Source organism: Alligator sinensis, unplaced genomic scaffold (genome assembly GCF_000455745.1).
Source record: "Alligator sinensis unplaced genomic scaffold, ASM45574v1 scaffold2381_1, whole genome shotgun sequence".
Classification (NCBI taxonomy): Eukaryota; Metazoa; Chordata; order Crocodylia; family Alligatoridae; genus Alligator; species Alligator sinensis.
Window position 1 is genome coordinate 15,651 of NW_005843791.1, and position 15,502 is coordinate 31,152.

Genomic DNA, 15,502 nt, shown 5'->3' on the forward strand with positions numbered 1-15,502 from the left:
CAGGAATGAATAATAACAGTGTTTCCCAAGTCCTGTGGAGCCCTATAGTACTACCTGATGTACCTTTAGAAACAAAACCCTATAATGAGAGATAATGTCCTAAGTGAAACTGCTGTACTTGCAACTCACTGGATAAAAAAGGCAGGACCTTACAATGATGTGTTATTTCTGATCATATTACATAGCCTTATGGTAAGCATTTTCCATTATTTGGATGCACTTTTATAAATTCCTTCAGACATTCATGAGACACTAAATATTACTCAAAAACTGACACAGAAAGAAAATCTTGCTTTTGTTCCTCATATGCTATGTTGTTCCTGGTGTGAGGTGTAGGAGTTCCTTTCTATCTACTGGCTTGCTGTCCACATATAAGCAGTTTGTAACCATTGAAATCAAGAGCCAAACAACTAACCCTGAAGTTCTAATGCTTAGAGTAGGGGTCAGCAACATTTTTTCAGTGGCATACCAGATGACCCAGCTTGGGCCAGCACTAGGACCTGGCTGCCATTGCTGCTTCTCCCAACCACTGGGCTGCAGCATGGGCAAAGCTAATGGCTGCCCTGCTATGGTACAGGTGAGGCCCCTCACCACCAGATCTGGGCCAGTCCAACGACTCCGTGGACCACAGGTCATTCACTGACCTCTGGTTCTAAAATGCTAGATGTTAGGTTTTCTTTAAAAGAAACAGGCATCCTCTAACTATGGGGGTATTTTAAAAAATGTTTATATAACAGAAGGTTGTAGTTACAAAGTTCAATCCTTCTCTTAAAAATGACAGATAACCTTTCCCTTATGACAGAAGAAGAATGGAGAGAAATCTTTGTTAAAGATGCAATTTTAAGAAACTAATGCAACTTTCAATGTAAAATTTAGAATTAGGTCATTTCCCAATTCTTCTGTACAATATATAAAAATTACATGTATGACAATGTAAATAACCTTTAACAATCCTATTAAAACATTACAAAATATGAAGACCGTAGGACTACAAGGCCAAATCTTTCAACATGAGAAAAAATCCCCCACCTCAACTGCTGGTACAGCTTGCAGCATTTACCATGTTACAAGTGCTTGAAGGATAAAAGGACGAAAGAGGTAATGGCAAAAAGAATGAAACTGGGCCTGAAAGAGAAATTAGCTACACGGAAACCTGTCTATTATTAAGAAAACATTTTTTTGTACTGAGGTTATCTAAGGAAATATTCCACTTATTATCTATATGAAGATGCAACAAAATTAGACAGGTTGGTCCAGTAAAAGAAATCACAAACAAACCCTTGCCTCCTGTCCATTTCCTGAACAACACAGCTACAACAACACTCCAGCCCAAAATAAGACCAAACAGGCGTAACTAACGAGGTTTTCGCTTTTGGCCAGCATTACCCAAACCTGGTGGGGCACTTTCATATGCCTCTCTACTGTGCCTACTAATGCCACTTCCCTTGCTGCTCAGCCACTCCTTATCCTCACTGCTGGCAACAGGGAATTTGGTGGTAAGAGAACCAGCAGCTGCATTAGGGAGGCACAAAAAGCCCCCACCCCTCATTGCTGCTGCAGCAATAGCACAGATTGCCCAGGGAGCCTCCACTTCGGCACCCCCTCTAAGTTGGTACCAGGGGCCGCTGCCCTGCTTGCCCACCCTTACTTACCCTATCAGCAAAACAGATAAGAAAGGAAGGATTAAAGAATGATAAGGAAAAATAAAATATAGTTAACAGTGAATAAATGTCTACTATGAAAAATGTATGTGTGAACACACCTTCAACTCTCCTATGAAATACGAACTTTCATTTCTACCCAGGAGAACTTTTACAATCTTTTTCTCCTATGCCTGAAGAAGGGTGTTTGTGCCCCAAAGCTTGCAGTTAAAGAACTTTTTTTGCAAAAATCTAGTTGGTCTAATAAAATACATCACCTCTACCACAAGTCCTGATTCCATGTGTGAACAAGTCACAACAAACAAAATGAAAATTTCATCCCTGGAATGATCAAACAGTATAACCCTCGAATTATATTTCTCCAATTTTCTAGAAATGTCTCTAATGTTTAAATTCACATTCTTGGAACAGAAATATATTCTGCATGTGACATCTACGTAAGCAGGTATAATATTCATAAAATATTTTAATAGAATGTAGCATACACAATCTTTCACCACCAAGTCAAAATGTGCACACTAGCTAAAGTTGCTAACTAACACATCTGTTTAAACCATGCTTGTGCTTTCTTGGCCTATGAAACAGAAGCTTAAAGAGCTGGAATTGTTCAACACTGTATACTTAAGTTCAACAATCCATAGTCAGATTTCACAGCATTGCTGCCTTTTTACTGGGTTGAAAACCTACAAATAAAGCAGCATCTTTCAGGTCATCTTGATTTTTAGTGTAGCTTTTGAGAGCTCTCTTTACACATATCCCTTACAACAATTTCTTTTTTGTAGGGTGAAAGGAGTCAAACTAAAAAAATGTTAATTCCCTGAATACGTAAAAGATAGAATTAACCTTGTGCATAAATGCTGATGCCATCATTTTGAAATGTTCATTACTCTTCATTAATATCACACCAAGCCAGCTCTTATGGAGATTTCAGAAATTGCGTCATATCAATTTAACTAAGCTTAGAATCTGACTCAAGCTTTATGGATCAATTAGGAACAACAGGTTTTTTCATCCTTTATGCTGAGGGACTATTAAAGATAATAAAATGCATAGGATAAATTGTTTGCTTGTCTGCAGATCAATTGGCTTAATTTAACTTTTCCTTTTAACTGGATTTTTTCCAAAAAGCTGCTATTATTATTATTATTATTATGTAAGCCATATTCCCCAAACTGACTTTGCTCAGACAATCTAAGCATATACTGTACACATTTTCCATGTATTACAATAAGATTGCACTTCTTGTCCATTGAAATGACAATTTTGGTTCCTGGTGTACTCTGGAATTTCTTTTGCCCTCTTTGCTTCTCCACACAGGACATTGCAATGTGGATGCCCAACACAATGCCATGCAACCCAAATATTTATTCAATGCTCAACATGACAAGGCAAGCTGCTTATACTTCCAAAAAATAACACTATTTAGGTTTTTATATCATACACATCACTATCATATATGAGCACCTGCAAGCCCTTATCTACTCTGCTTAGAGCTCCATAAAAGATATCTATAAAAAGGAGTTCCCAGCCTCAAAAGGGGTCAAGAAAGACTAGTAACAAATATCAGTCTAGGCAACATACTAAAGGGTAGTCTGGCAGAATTACTGTAGGTAAGGTCTCCCAACATGCCCCACTTTGGGACTAGCATGTGACCTCATAAACATTCTTGGCCAGTATGACAGTCATGCACAGCGTCCATTATAATGATCAGATAATAAGTCTGGTAGCAAATGCTTCATTATTTTAAAATTTCCCGTATTTTCAAGAATCACAAGAGAAAACAGCTCTATACTCCCAAGTAACTGATTACGACCTGGTTCTTGAATAATGAAATTACCTGAATTATAGTTTTATTGTTTTGAGTCCCCTTCTCTTGCTTTGATAGATGTTACTCAAGAAGTAGGGAAGGAGGAAAAAAGGGGGGCGGTGAGGTCCTTCTAAACTCAAGAAAAGATATGAGGACCGTTATCATCCTTCTAAATAAACCTGGTTCGAAAAGTGTCTTGTATTGAAATATGTTCAGCTTGATATACAAAAATCAGAACTTTCCTGATTCAGGGCAAAATCAGGATGGAAACATAATGTGCCTGCTCCATTTGTCAACATTATATAGCTTCCTAGATCTGTGGCATATGGGATCAATGCAAATATTCCAGGCTTAATCTTTATTGCTTTGGAAATTGGAACGTTATTTTCATCTCATCATTTTTATTGTGAAAAATAAACTAAGTATGCCCAACAAAACTTTTTTCTCTGGGAGCTACTTTTCTGGCCCCTGGTTAATAACACAGTGTATGCCTCTAGTTTCGCTAACCTAAAAAATGTAGAAACCATAATTTTATTTCTGAGACTTACTTAAGATATTAGCTTCCTTGACAGGCTCCAACATCTATCATTCCATGACTATTTTTTTACAGTTTTGTTAAAAATTGGTTCATCTCCTTATTCTTACATTTCCATTTACAGAGAAATGGGTTTCCAAGTCATAGCTAAGGTCTATTAGTAAAGACAGTGGACTGATATGTGTCTGGAAAGAATCTACCTTATTTTGGCTGTGATTTATCAAGTCTTCCTTAAACGGTTTGTTTTGGCATGAGCAAAAGGAAAAGATTCCAAGAGGTTTGATCATTTTTCAAGTTACTTTGCATAAGGTACTGGTATTCCCTGCCAAGTCAATCAATGGCAAAAATGACTGTTACAGTCATATACTTGGTCTGGCTCAGACTCAGTATAGAGTAAATAACTGAGTTTCTGAAGACAAAGAGTATCTATAGTAGAAGGGGGCATTGGTAGTAAGGAGTATTATCTTGGAAACAAATGCATGCCAGGGAAACCAAAACACTGATATACAAACAACATTACATGTATAAGGGAAAATATATTGATTAAAAAACAAATGAATTTGCTGAAGGAATGTCACAGAGAATGGACATCATTAAGACATATACCATCGTAAGAGACAATGCAGGCTGAAACCATGAATGAGAAGGTTTCAAGACAGAATAAGAAAAGTACATCTGGAGCCGTTTAACCATGCAAAACAGGTAATTTTGAATGATGAAAGAATGATCAGACTAAAAAGAAGCTAAATAAAGATAGTACCTGCCTAGCAAAAAGCAAGCAACAAAAGGGAACCAACAGCCAGGAAAAAAGGCAAACTGATTTGCCAAATTTCAGCGAAGACCTCAATATAAATAAGCTGAGACTAACATACAGTGCAGAGTGGTATTTTGCCTCTCAAGTGGCAGGTTATAATAATATGTGAAAAGGCTTTCTGAAGAATAAAGACAAATATCCATATACTGTTGCATAAAAGGAAATTGGCAGCTTTTGGACACTCTAATGTCAGGCATCTTAGTTTGTTTGCCATCCTAGCAAAATTTTACTCAAACTATTTCTCCAAGGTGGTAAATTAAAACAGGTGTAACTGAAAGGAGATTTGGTAAAAATCAAGCATACATGCAATGACTTAGAAAGGAAAAAAAAAACCCCACAAAGGTGAGGTTAATATTGATGACCACTGAGCGCACTGAGTAATAAGTGCATCTGAAGGAGATGACTGATGGTGAAAACCATTAGATGCACTGATGATATAAAGAGGAAGGATTTGAATTCAAGGAACACCAGACTTTTTTTCCCTCTATAATAATCTGTCAGTTGGACAAACTCCACTTAATGAGAGGGAGTACCAAGATGCTAGCTACTTCAAAGCAGCAGAACTTGTTGGTCAGGCTTTAAACAACACAGTAGGTAGTAATGGTAACTTTCATTTAACTTAAATTCTGACATGTAACTTCAACCCCAAAATTTAAAGAAAAATGACAGGTATGTTTTGTAACAAAAGGAGTTTTGATTTACTTACTTAAAAACTAGAAAGGCTAAATATATTGAAAAAAACACTTTAAAAGGCATTAGCTTACTTAATAGTAAATAGAGTACAGCAACTCTACTAGTGGGAGAAATAATTTGTTGAGAATACAAAAAACCTTAATGCTTCTGGATCCTGGTTTTCTCTGATGTAAAAAAAAAAAACAACCAAAAAACCAAACAAACAAACAACTTTTTTTAACCCAAAATCTGGGTAACTCAAAATCCACATTTTTCTGGGATTAAAATGAAACACTTATACAAGATAAAAATATATATTATATGTATACAAGATATAAAATATATGTATTATACAATATTTTATATAAGTGGTATCATTTTAATCACATAAAAAGATGGAATTTGGGTTATTTTGTAATCAAAAAATTAGGGATTCTTTTTGTTTAATCAGAGAAAACCAGGATCCTTGTTGGTAAGAAACAGATTCAGGGTGGCTTCTTAGTGGGGTAAGTCTTTCAGGGATCATTAAGGTATTTCCCTTGTTAATTTAAAAAATGGGAGCGCAAGATTATTTTACACCTGGAAGTCAAAACGTAGGCAATAAAGAAATCCTGTCATCATGAAGCAAGAAGAAAACATACTGACATCCTTAGATATGATTTATAATTAAACCAAAACAAAATAATGCTTAAAGAACAAAAAGCAGGCAGATAATGAAGAACTGATATTGGAAATGAATCAAGATTCATGCTATATTATCACTTTAGTATCCCTGCTTGTCCCAAGTAAAGCTGGAAAACAATATGTAACGTCCAACTAAATGGACTAAATAATAAATATAAAAAACCCTTTTCTATGACCTTATGGCAAGCAGATGAACAATAGTTCCTTTTAATGAGTCATCTTAGACCTAAGCATGTCAGATCATACTATAAAATATAAGCATTACTTTGTGAAAAAACATATCATTATCAAAGGAATGAACTCAATGTTCTGGTGGACCAATCTGCCAAGCTTATGCTTCTTTAAATACTATGATGTAAACTGACTGTACTACTGTTACCAACAAAAAGGGAAATCTAAAAAACATCAGAAAGCAACAGATTGAATTTGAGGTTGCAAAGCAATGACTGTCCTTCTTGCATCATCAGTTTCATCAAAATAAAAAACCGTATAGGAAAAATTTACTGCGGCATATGTATACATCTAGAAGAGAAGCTAAGCATTAACAAGATTATGGATAATGTTTCAGACTTAAGACGTTTTTTCAGACTGCAGAAAACCAGAACAGCTCTGACTCTTTTCCCACCTAACATTAAAGTATTCTGCTTTCTTCATAGTTCTGTGCCGTGTATATTTGCATAAACATATATGCTGGAGCATAATGTTTAAACAAACATACTAAGTTTATGCCACGTTTATTTCAATGTAATTCTTAGTAAGTACACAGCAGTTATTTGAAACCTTTCTTCTTTGTTACATTATCATTCTGTAAAAAAAGTACAAGTATTTTCTTTTAAATATCCAAGAAAAAATATCTTTTTCTTATAATCAGATACTCATTTCAAGCTGTCTTTACATTAGCTTCATTTAACAAACTGTCCTAATAGAAACACATTATAACTGGAAATTTTCATGTACATTTGTGAGACTTTCACTTTTAGAGATATTTGAGAAAGATCTAGTTGCTGATATTTAAAACATGAAAAATTTCAAACAGAGCTCAGTTAGTCATTCATTATGTATGTTGTATTGCTTTACCCAGAAACTTACAGGAAATCATAAGGTAATCCTCACAGTTGCCCTTATCATCCTGATGCTCCACAGGGATACCATTTGCATCAATTACTGCTTCTGAGGCACAGTCCGCCACCAAGACTTCTTCAGAAACTACATCTGTTCCCAGAGTATCGGTGACAATATCTGCTTCTTCACCATTATCATGAACCACATGTTCTACATGCCCAACATCAGGTACGTGCATTGATTCACTTGTCAGTACATGTTCTGGTATAGACATAGCTTCAGCTGTTAAGTCAGAGGCTAAAACATCATCTGGAACAGTACAATGTGCTAAAGAAACCTCTTCAGCTACATCTTCATCCAGCACTTGTTCAGGAATGATGACAGTTTCAGACACATCCGCCTCATCCATAATATCAGAGCAGTGAACATCCTCAATAACAACGTCTTCAATGACATCTTGGATTACTACCGAATCTGGATCATCAGGAACAAAGTTGTGTACAGTTATGTCTGAGTCCACCACATCTGAAACAAATACAGTTTCTTGTACTTCCACAACAATCTGATCTCCATCCATATGTGCTGCATCAGCTCCTGAAAACATAATCAAACCAGCGTTTAAAATGTATGCAACGTGGGATGGATATTTATCTGCTCTAAGTTATTTTAATTTGTCTTAAGGTCATAATATTTCTAACTCCTACAAGAACTCTGGTATATCTAAGCAGACATAGTAATATAGATAAGTAGACAAAGTAGCTGATAAAAAACTAGAAAACTATTAATACTTTACCAGCCACTAGTATTTCTTTAATAAATTAACATTCAGCTAAATAGGAGTGTATTGTGGAAGGTCACCTAATTTTGAGACCCCCCCCCAACAATCTCCAAACAACGCTCTTTTCAAAGAATAAGGTAGAACTAGAACGTTATTATTCTGGACCAGGGGTGTGTAACCTCTGGCCTGTGGCCCACAGAGCTATCCCATTTGGCCCACAGGGCTCCCCGTGGGTCTGGAGATATGGCTGCAAGGAAGCAGTGGCCGTTAATAGTCATCCTCCCCCACGGATACAGGGGGCCATGTTGGGGCTGGGCCGGGCCTCATTCCTTCTCCCTTGCAGGGCTGTGCTGGGACCAGGCTATGCCCCTTCAACATTGGGGCTGGGCTGCCCTCACACCCCTCTGCACAGCCAGATAGTGCCTGGCACACCTGCCTTAAATGCCAGATCGGGACCACAGCCAGATTTGGCTCACAGATGGACCAGGCACTCACCATCTGGCCCAGAGAGGGGGAAATGTTGAACACCACAGTTCTAGACAAACAAAAGTCACAAGTACAGAATTCACCCCAAAATTAATAAGCTGGTAAAGCACAGCTCAGCAACAATAAATTACATTGCAACTACTCAATTATATTTAATAGGAACAGCTTTATCTATATGCTGTATCGCCTGTCAGACCTGTTGTATCAAAAAATGTATTTGCTTCATGTGGCTGCAGTTCAAGTCCATCTTCATCCATGGCCTTTAATTTTACTTCTCATCAGTCACCAATGCCTGTAGGAAGAAGAGAGAAAAAAGTTAGTCTAACAGCAGTTATAATTCTGTTACTTCTGCATATAGTAATATTATATTAATTATATCCAGGGATAGATCTGCTGGCTCCATTGAAAGCAATGGCAAAACTCCCCTTGACTTCAATATGGCCAGGAGTTTACTTAAATTGCCTGTGCTACAGAGGTTCTAAACCTTCTGAAAAGCCACACCTCCTGGGATTGCATATTCAGGTTAGGATCTAAGATCTCATTGCCTCCATTCATGTGTCTTGAACCTCTGAATCACTGGAAGCACAAAGAATACTGAGACACAGTAAAACAGGAAAAGAAAATGTGAGTATGTAGAAATAGTCCTTAAATGGGAAACCTATGCATATTCCCACTCCTATGAGACAGGTAACAATATTAACCCAAATGGTGGACTGAACTGTTCTCAAATGAATAATGCTGAAGAAGGTAAAGAAAAATAGATGTCCAATAGACTCAGATTTGGACATAGCTCTGAGGTCTATTATATCCATGGCCAGTCTGAAATAAAATAAGGTGGTGAGAGCTCATACTTGTTTTACACAATTACAGGACTACAGATAGTCATTTTCACCAAATTTCAGAAAACCATGTTTTGGGTACGCTGAATCTCATGACATTAAATATGCAGACACTCCAAGAATCATCTACTTGCTTTTTGTCTAAAAGTAACATCTATTCTCAAAGATGATCAGATTTGGAGTGTTCTCAGTTCCAGTAGTTTGGTTCAGTTTTTAAAAATTGACACCCGGCTAGGGACAGACATTACACATACACTGGTTTAAGTGATCAGAAACCTGTAACAGAACAGATGTTCAGTGCATATAAACCAGTTTGAAAATGGCTGAAACCAGTTTGAGATAAACCTGGTTGAAACGCAGTATCAGACTTAACTGATTTGGCTCAAACCAGTTTATGCAATGTCTGTCCCAGAGCCCTTGCTGGTTTAAGATAAACTAAACACCCCAGACATCCCAGCATACTCTCTGGGCTAGGCGGGGCTCTCTGTTCTACAGCAGGGCTGGCCCTTCTGCCCTGCCCCCCTGGGCAAAGCTCCTCCAACACAGACTTGCAGATGCAATAGAGTCTGCTGGCTTCCATGTGCCCCCTCCCCCACCTCTCTCACCATTTATTCCTTCCTCCCCTCTCCCACAGCAGTGACCGTAGCCAGCATTTGGTATGCTAGCTAGAGCTGTATATGGCTCCAGCAGAGACTGCAGACACAGCAGGGTCTGCTGGCTTCCCCCTGGCCTACTCACTGCTTAAGCAGGAATCCCCTCCTCCCTCCCTTCCTCCCATCTCCCACAGCATGGACCCCAGCCCCATGGACCCTAGGTATGTGGTGTGCTAGCTGATGCTGAGAGGTGTCTGCGTGTGCGTCTCTCCAATTTCATTGGGACAGGCAGGCAGACAGAACAGGGCTTTTGGAGCTAATCAACAGGTCACCCTGATAAGCTGTTTAAGAGTTTGGAGTTATGGGAGAGAGGCTATTGCTTTGCTAATCAGGTGATAAAGACTCTTATCAGGTCCTGGCTACCTTGCTCCCCTGTCAGTTTGCTGCAGACAGTCTGACAAGTAGGAAGTTGAAAAGCTCTGTATCATCAGCAGATGCACAACTGTCCTTGCCTCAGAGTGCTAGCAAGAGTCTGGGGGCTGACAACTCTTCCACCCCTTGAACAGCCAGCAGGGAAAAGCCTGGGATGGTGCAGGCAGACATCCCTAATGAGAAGTCCTGCTGGGGGGCCTGGTTACAACCCCTCAGCTCAACTCTGTGTAAAGGAAAGAAGGCTGCTCTCAAGTCCCCCCAGCTTCTAGTCTGCGCCACAGCAGGCATATGCCTGAATTTCCTCAGTCCAGAAGGATTGTCTGTATGGTTGGAAACCAGTTCAACCTAGCCAGGTTAGACTAACCTGCAAAGATTGAATCAATTCAGGCGCAGGCTTTTGAATTTCTGTCTCTAGCCCCCCGAAACTTAGGTGGATCTGATTTAAATCATTATTTAAATCATGAATTAAATCACTGGTCAAATAGCTTTGATTTAATCACTCTTTTCTACAAAAAGTGCATTCTTGTTTGATATTCTTTACTCATTTAACTTCTTGAAAATTTGCACTTTTAGAGAAAGGTAATGGATTGACTGTGTGTACACTACGCAACCTTGCAGAGAGACAATAGGAATGATGGGTGCATAGTCAGCAGGTATCCTGGTTTTCTGAGATTAAAAAAAATCCCCAATTTTCGGATTTAAAAAAGTAACCCAAAATCTGCATTTTTTCGTGATTAAAATGAAACACTGGTACAGATATATTTATTAGTGGCGTTTCATTTTAATCATGGAAAAACGCGGATTTTGGGTTACTTTTTTAAATCTGAAAATTGGGGATTTTTTTTTTTTTCCGTCTCAGAAAAACAGGATCCCTGGTTACCAGGTCTGTTATCTCTCATCTCCATATACTATTGTTAACAAGGATGTTATCTCTGGAGACAAAAAACTTATGCCTGAAGAATGGTGTTTGTGCCCAAAAGCTTGCAAAGAACAATTTTTCCAACTATTTAGTTGGTCTAATAAAAGCGATCACATCTATCCAAAGAACCTTGTCTGCCTCTGATCTCTGGAGACAAAAATCCAGAGTCTGAGAACTGAAACTAAGCATCATGGAGATGCTTAATGGGATCTTCTAGACCAGGGGCAGGCAATTATTTCAGGCAGAGGGCTGCTTACCCAGTTTTGGCAAGCTGTTGAGGGCCGTATGGGTAGCCCTGCCCCTTGACAGGTGCCCCGTCCCCTGGTCACCATCTTGGGACCAATGTCCCAATGTCTTGAGACCAATGTCCCATGGCCAGCACCGGGGGGGGCCAGAGCAGGGCGGAGGGGCTGGCAGGGGTCTGTGGAGCCAGGCTGGGCTGCAGCAGCAGGGAGAGAGGGGAGCTGGCCTGGCTCCATAAAGCCTCTGCAGGCCAGGACCCTATACCCCTGCTGCCCTGCTCTGGGCCTGTACTTTTGCAATAATCAAATTTTTGCAAGGAGCAAGTTCTTTTAAAAAAGGGAAGGGGAGGAACAAGTATAACAGCACCCTGCAAACTGCTACCATTTGGGAGTCTTATCTCCTAGCCTAACTTAATCTTCCCAATTATGATGAGAAAATACATTGGAGAAATTAAGAGAGAGATGTATCCAAGAATTAAACTACAGGAACAGGAGCTTCAATAAGATGTACAAATAATTCACCTTTCCCCAAGGACTTTGTTATTTGGAAGTGTCCAGTCAAAAGCTCCCAGTCTTTGAAAAGGATCTGGCTACGGTTTCTTTGTGGAATCCCACTAGATATCACGCTATTTAGAATCCCTAACAAGATACTGTCAGTTGCATTCTATGTTGATGTAAGGGTTATGTTGATACATGGATCTCTTTTCTGGCTTACAATCACAAGAATGTATTAGCTAGACACTTTTAGTTTCAAATCTAACAAAAACACACGGAAATGTCGTCCCCCCTGTGCAATAAGCAGTATTTCCATATGTTTATACATCCAAGCATTTTTCACCTGGCCCTTCCTAATCTGCTTAGTTTTACCAATTTAACAAGATCAGGCCTACTCAGCCCGCTAAGAATTTCTTTCCTAGAATAGTTTATTATGGCATATTATTTCCTATGTAGTCACTAGTTTCTTTGTTTCCTTATAACTCCACTCCGTTGGATCTCACTTCTTTACCTACATCATATTCTCTTCATCCATTTACTTGTCTTTACTAAATTTACCCCTATTTCACACACCAGTCTGTGGAACCCCTGCAATTACCCACACACCTCACTTCTAAAATTACCAGATACCTAATTGCAGGGATTAAATTGGCTAGCCGAAGACTGACAAAAAAGACAGTCTGAGCAATGTCTTGGGTAACTCTTTTCTGCCAAACTGTTACAAAAAGGAAGGGTGCTGCTTCTGGACTGGGCTTATGAAATACGTATTACTATATGCATTGGTCTCTAATGAGCTGGAATCAAACAGATTTAAGTGGGAAAAGCAGCATTCACTTCCTACTTCCAGCTTCTGCTCCCATCCTGTCCCTCAGCCTCCCAGCTCCTGTGATCCATGTGTATGTCTCCACTATCCTATCCTATCCTAAAATTTCTGCTGCTACACAGAGTTGCCTTCATTTCTCAAAATCTCCAGCATCTTGATTTTGGGTTCTTCTTACCTACTGCCTCCCTCTGCTACTTATCTAAATTCTACCACTACCCGTCATTTTTACTTTTCATTGTTTTAGCCAACAGATTCTCAACAGCAGGTGGGAAAACTGCCAAAGCCATAGATAGTCAGGTCTCATTCTGGTGCAGGTTATCTCAGATACCAGCAATTGCCATGGCACTAGACCTGTCCACCTGCATGTTTAAGACAATGCAGCATTAGTCTGCATACTGTTTGTTTTTGGAGCTCAAACATTAGGATCAGAAATTCTACAAGAGAGGCTTATTTTCTGCAAACACGGACTGCACTTGACTGAGACAACTGGGTTTTTGTTTTAGCAGACCCCATCAAGGACCAAGTTTCTAACCACTAGGTATGCACAGAGATGTTATGCTTTAATTTTTTAAAAAAAGCAAACTTCTACTAAAATGATATTTGCTTTAATACATGATAAGGGCCTGATCTTGCAACTAAAATGTCCATGTAGACACCCGTGAAGAACCCCAACGGCTTTAAACAAGCCTCTTTGCAGGCATGGCAACCCACATACACAATCAGATTCAGCAGCAGCTTCAGGGACCAAGACAGTTTCAATGTCGGTATAACCTTAAACAATGTAAAGCTCAGTCTGTAAAAATAGCTCCAGCAAAAGGTTTATTATTTTTTTTTTACACACACACGTTTTGTGGGAAAATTGAAACATTTTCATGTGCAAGCACAGGTAGAAATATGTTTTGAAAACAAACAGTATTACAATGGTAGCAAGTCAATACAAGAACCCTTCAGGAAAAAAGGTTGATTTTTGTCAAACCTCTGCACCTTGAGTATGATCAGTCAAGAAAGGAAACCCAAGTTAAGAGCCTCCCCACCATAACTGTCTGGCTTACAGGATTTATCAAGACAATCAAATTGAAAGAAGGGAAGAAGAAACTAACAAGAAGTTAGGATTCAAAGATAGTTAACTTGAATAACTGCCTCATTTAAAAGAAAGAAAGACATGCTGCTGAAACACATGTAACCTCCCCCATCTAACTCCCCCTCCATTAAAGGAAGCAAGAGGTAGAGGCTAATACACTGAAAATTATCCCTAAGAGAAATAAATTAATGCACGCAGAGAAATCTTTCACTCACTCTGATCAAAGGGGTAGCAAAAATCTCCCTAAATCTGAACAGAAATATAAAAAAAATATATAAATTAATTGCAAAATCCTAACCTCTCTACAGTCCCAGCACCCAGAAAAAATCCTTTGTCTACACTACAAGTATAACTAATACCAATTACAACCGGTTTTCCTGAAGATACACTCATATAACAGTTCACACTTAGAGTATACATGGGATCTAACTGGGATCCTGTGACTAGGGTGAAAGCCCAAAACAGTCCTAGACTTTAGCCTGATTATGAGGCCACTTGGGGCCCAGTCTGCACTCCACCAAAATGCAATGCTGTAAGTCCCATTTGGCTTGATTACTGAAGTGGCACCTCATGCAAGAATATAGATTCACAGAAGTTTAGGGCTGGAAGGGACCTTGTAAACGCCTACAGATATCTCACGGGCACAGATGAAAGGCTAAACTCATATGGTACACAAAGTTAATCTTCCTCTTGACAAATAATTCCTAAAATGATCAAAGTCATAATAAAAACTATCACAAAAACATGGTAGCTAAACCCTTGAACAGTATGCCTTTATTTGCCTTTCTATTGCCCTCAGCTGATGGCAGGAGGAAAAGAAAAAGGGGGGGAGGAGGGAAGGACTTGGTATATGTGGTCTCAGTGGGCTACTCAAGTACCAGACCATTTTTACCCATCAGAGGTGATCACTTTGCAGAGAGAGCAAAAAGAAAGCCAAGAGAGAGTGGATATGTGTGAACCAGACTGTCAAGAGGGTGTGTGTGGGTGGGTGAGTGAGAGTGAGAGAGAGTATGGGTGAATAAGTGTGTATGTATGTGCAAGTCAGACTGTCAGAAAGAGCTTGTGTGTGTGAGTGAAAGTGAATGAGTATATATGTGAGCCAGACTGTCAAAAGTGAGAGTGGGGGTGTGTGTGGGCAACTGTGAGAGGGAATGTGTGTGAGACAGAGACTCGTGTGTGTGTGTGTGTGTCTGAGAGTGTGCCAGACTGTCAAGTGTGAGAGTGGGTGTGGGTGAGTGTGAGAGAGGGAATATGTGCGTTAGTGTGTCTGAGTGAGAGTGAATGAGTGTGTCAGACTGTCAGAGACAGTGTGTGTGTGTGTGTGTGTGTGTGTGTGTGTGTGAATAAGGGAGACTGAAAGTAAATGAGTGTGTATGTGTACATGTGAGCCAGCCTGTCAAGAGTGAGCGTGGGTGACTGTGAGAGGGAGTGTGTGTGTGAAAGACAGAGTGTGTATGTGTGAGGAAGACAGGAGAGAGAGAGAGAGACTGTGTGTGCGTGCGTGCGTGTGGGCGTCTAGGGGGGTGCTCCGGCCCAGCACGCAAGCGGGGCCGGAGGCGCACAGCGCATCCCAGTGGCT

General features: G+C 39.5%; 1 protein-coding gene across 2 annotated transcripts in view; it reads right to left on the reverse strand.

Moving 5' to 3' along the window:
- The window catches only part of LOC102380077 (zinc finger X-chromosomal protein), a 22,307-nt gene extending 13,139 nt beyond the window's left edge, over nucleotides 1–9,168 (reverse strand). The window contains exons 1-2 of one of the 2 annotated variants that reach the window (XM_014527662.2): nucleotides 8,696–9,168; nucleotides 7,263–7,829 (exon numbers count right to left, since the gene is read on the reverse strand). In XM_014527662.2, the coding sequence (XP_014383148.1) occupies nucleotides 7,263–7,829; nucleotides 8,696–8,756 (628 nt within the window). In that variant the 5' untranslated portion in view covers nucleotides 8,757–9,168. The remainder of the gene's footprint in view (nucleotides 1–7,262; nucleotides 7,830–8,695) is intronic. The other variant, XM_006039158.3, reaches the window with a different exon arrangement.
- Between the last annotated feature and the right edge of the window lie 6,334 nt (nucleotides 9,169–15,502).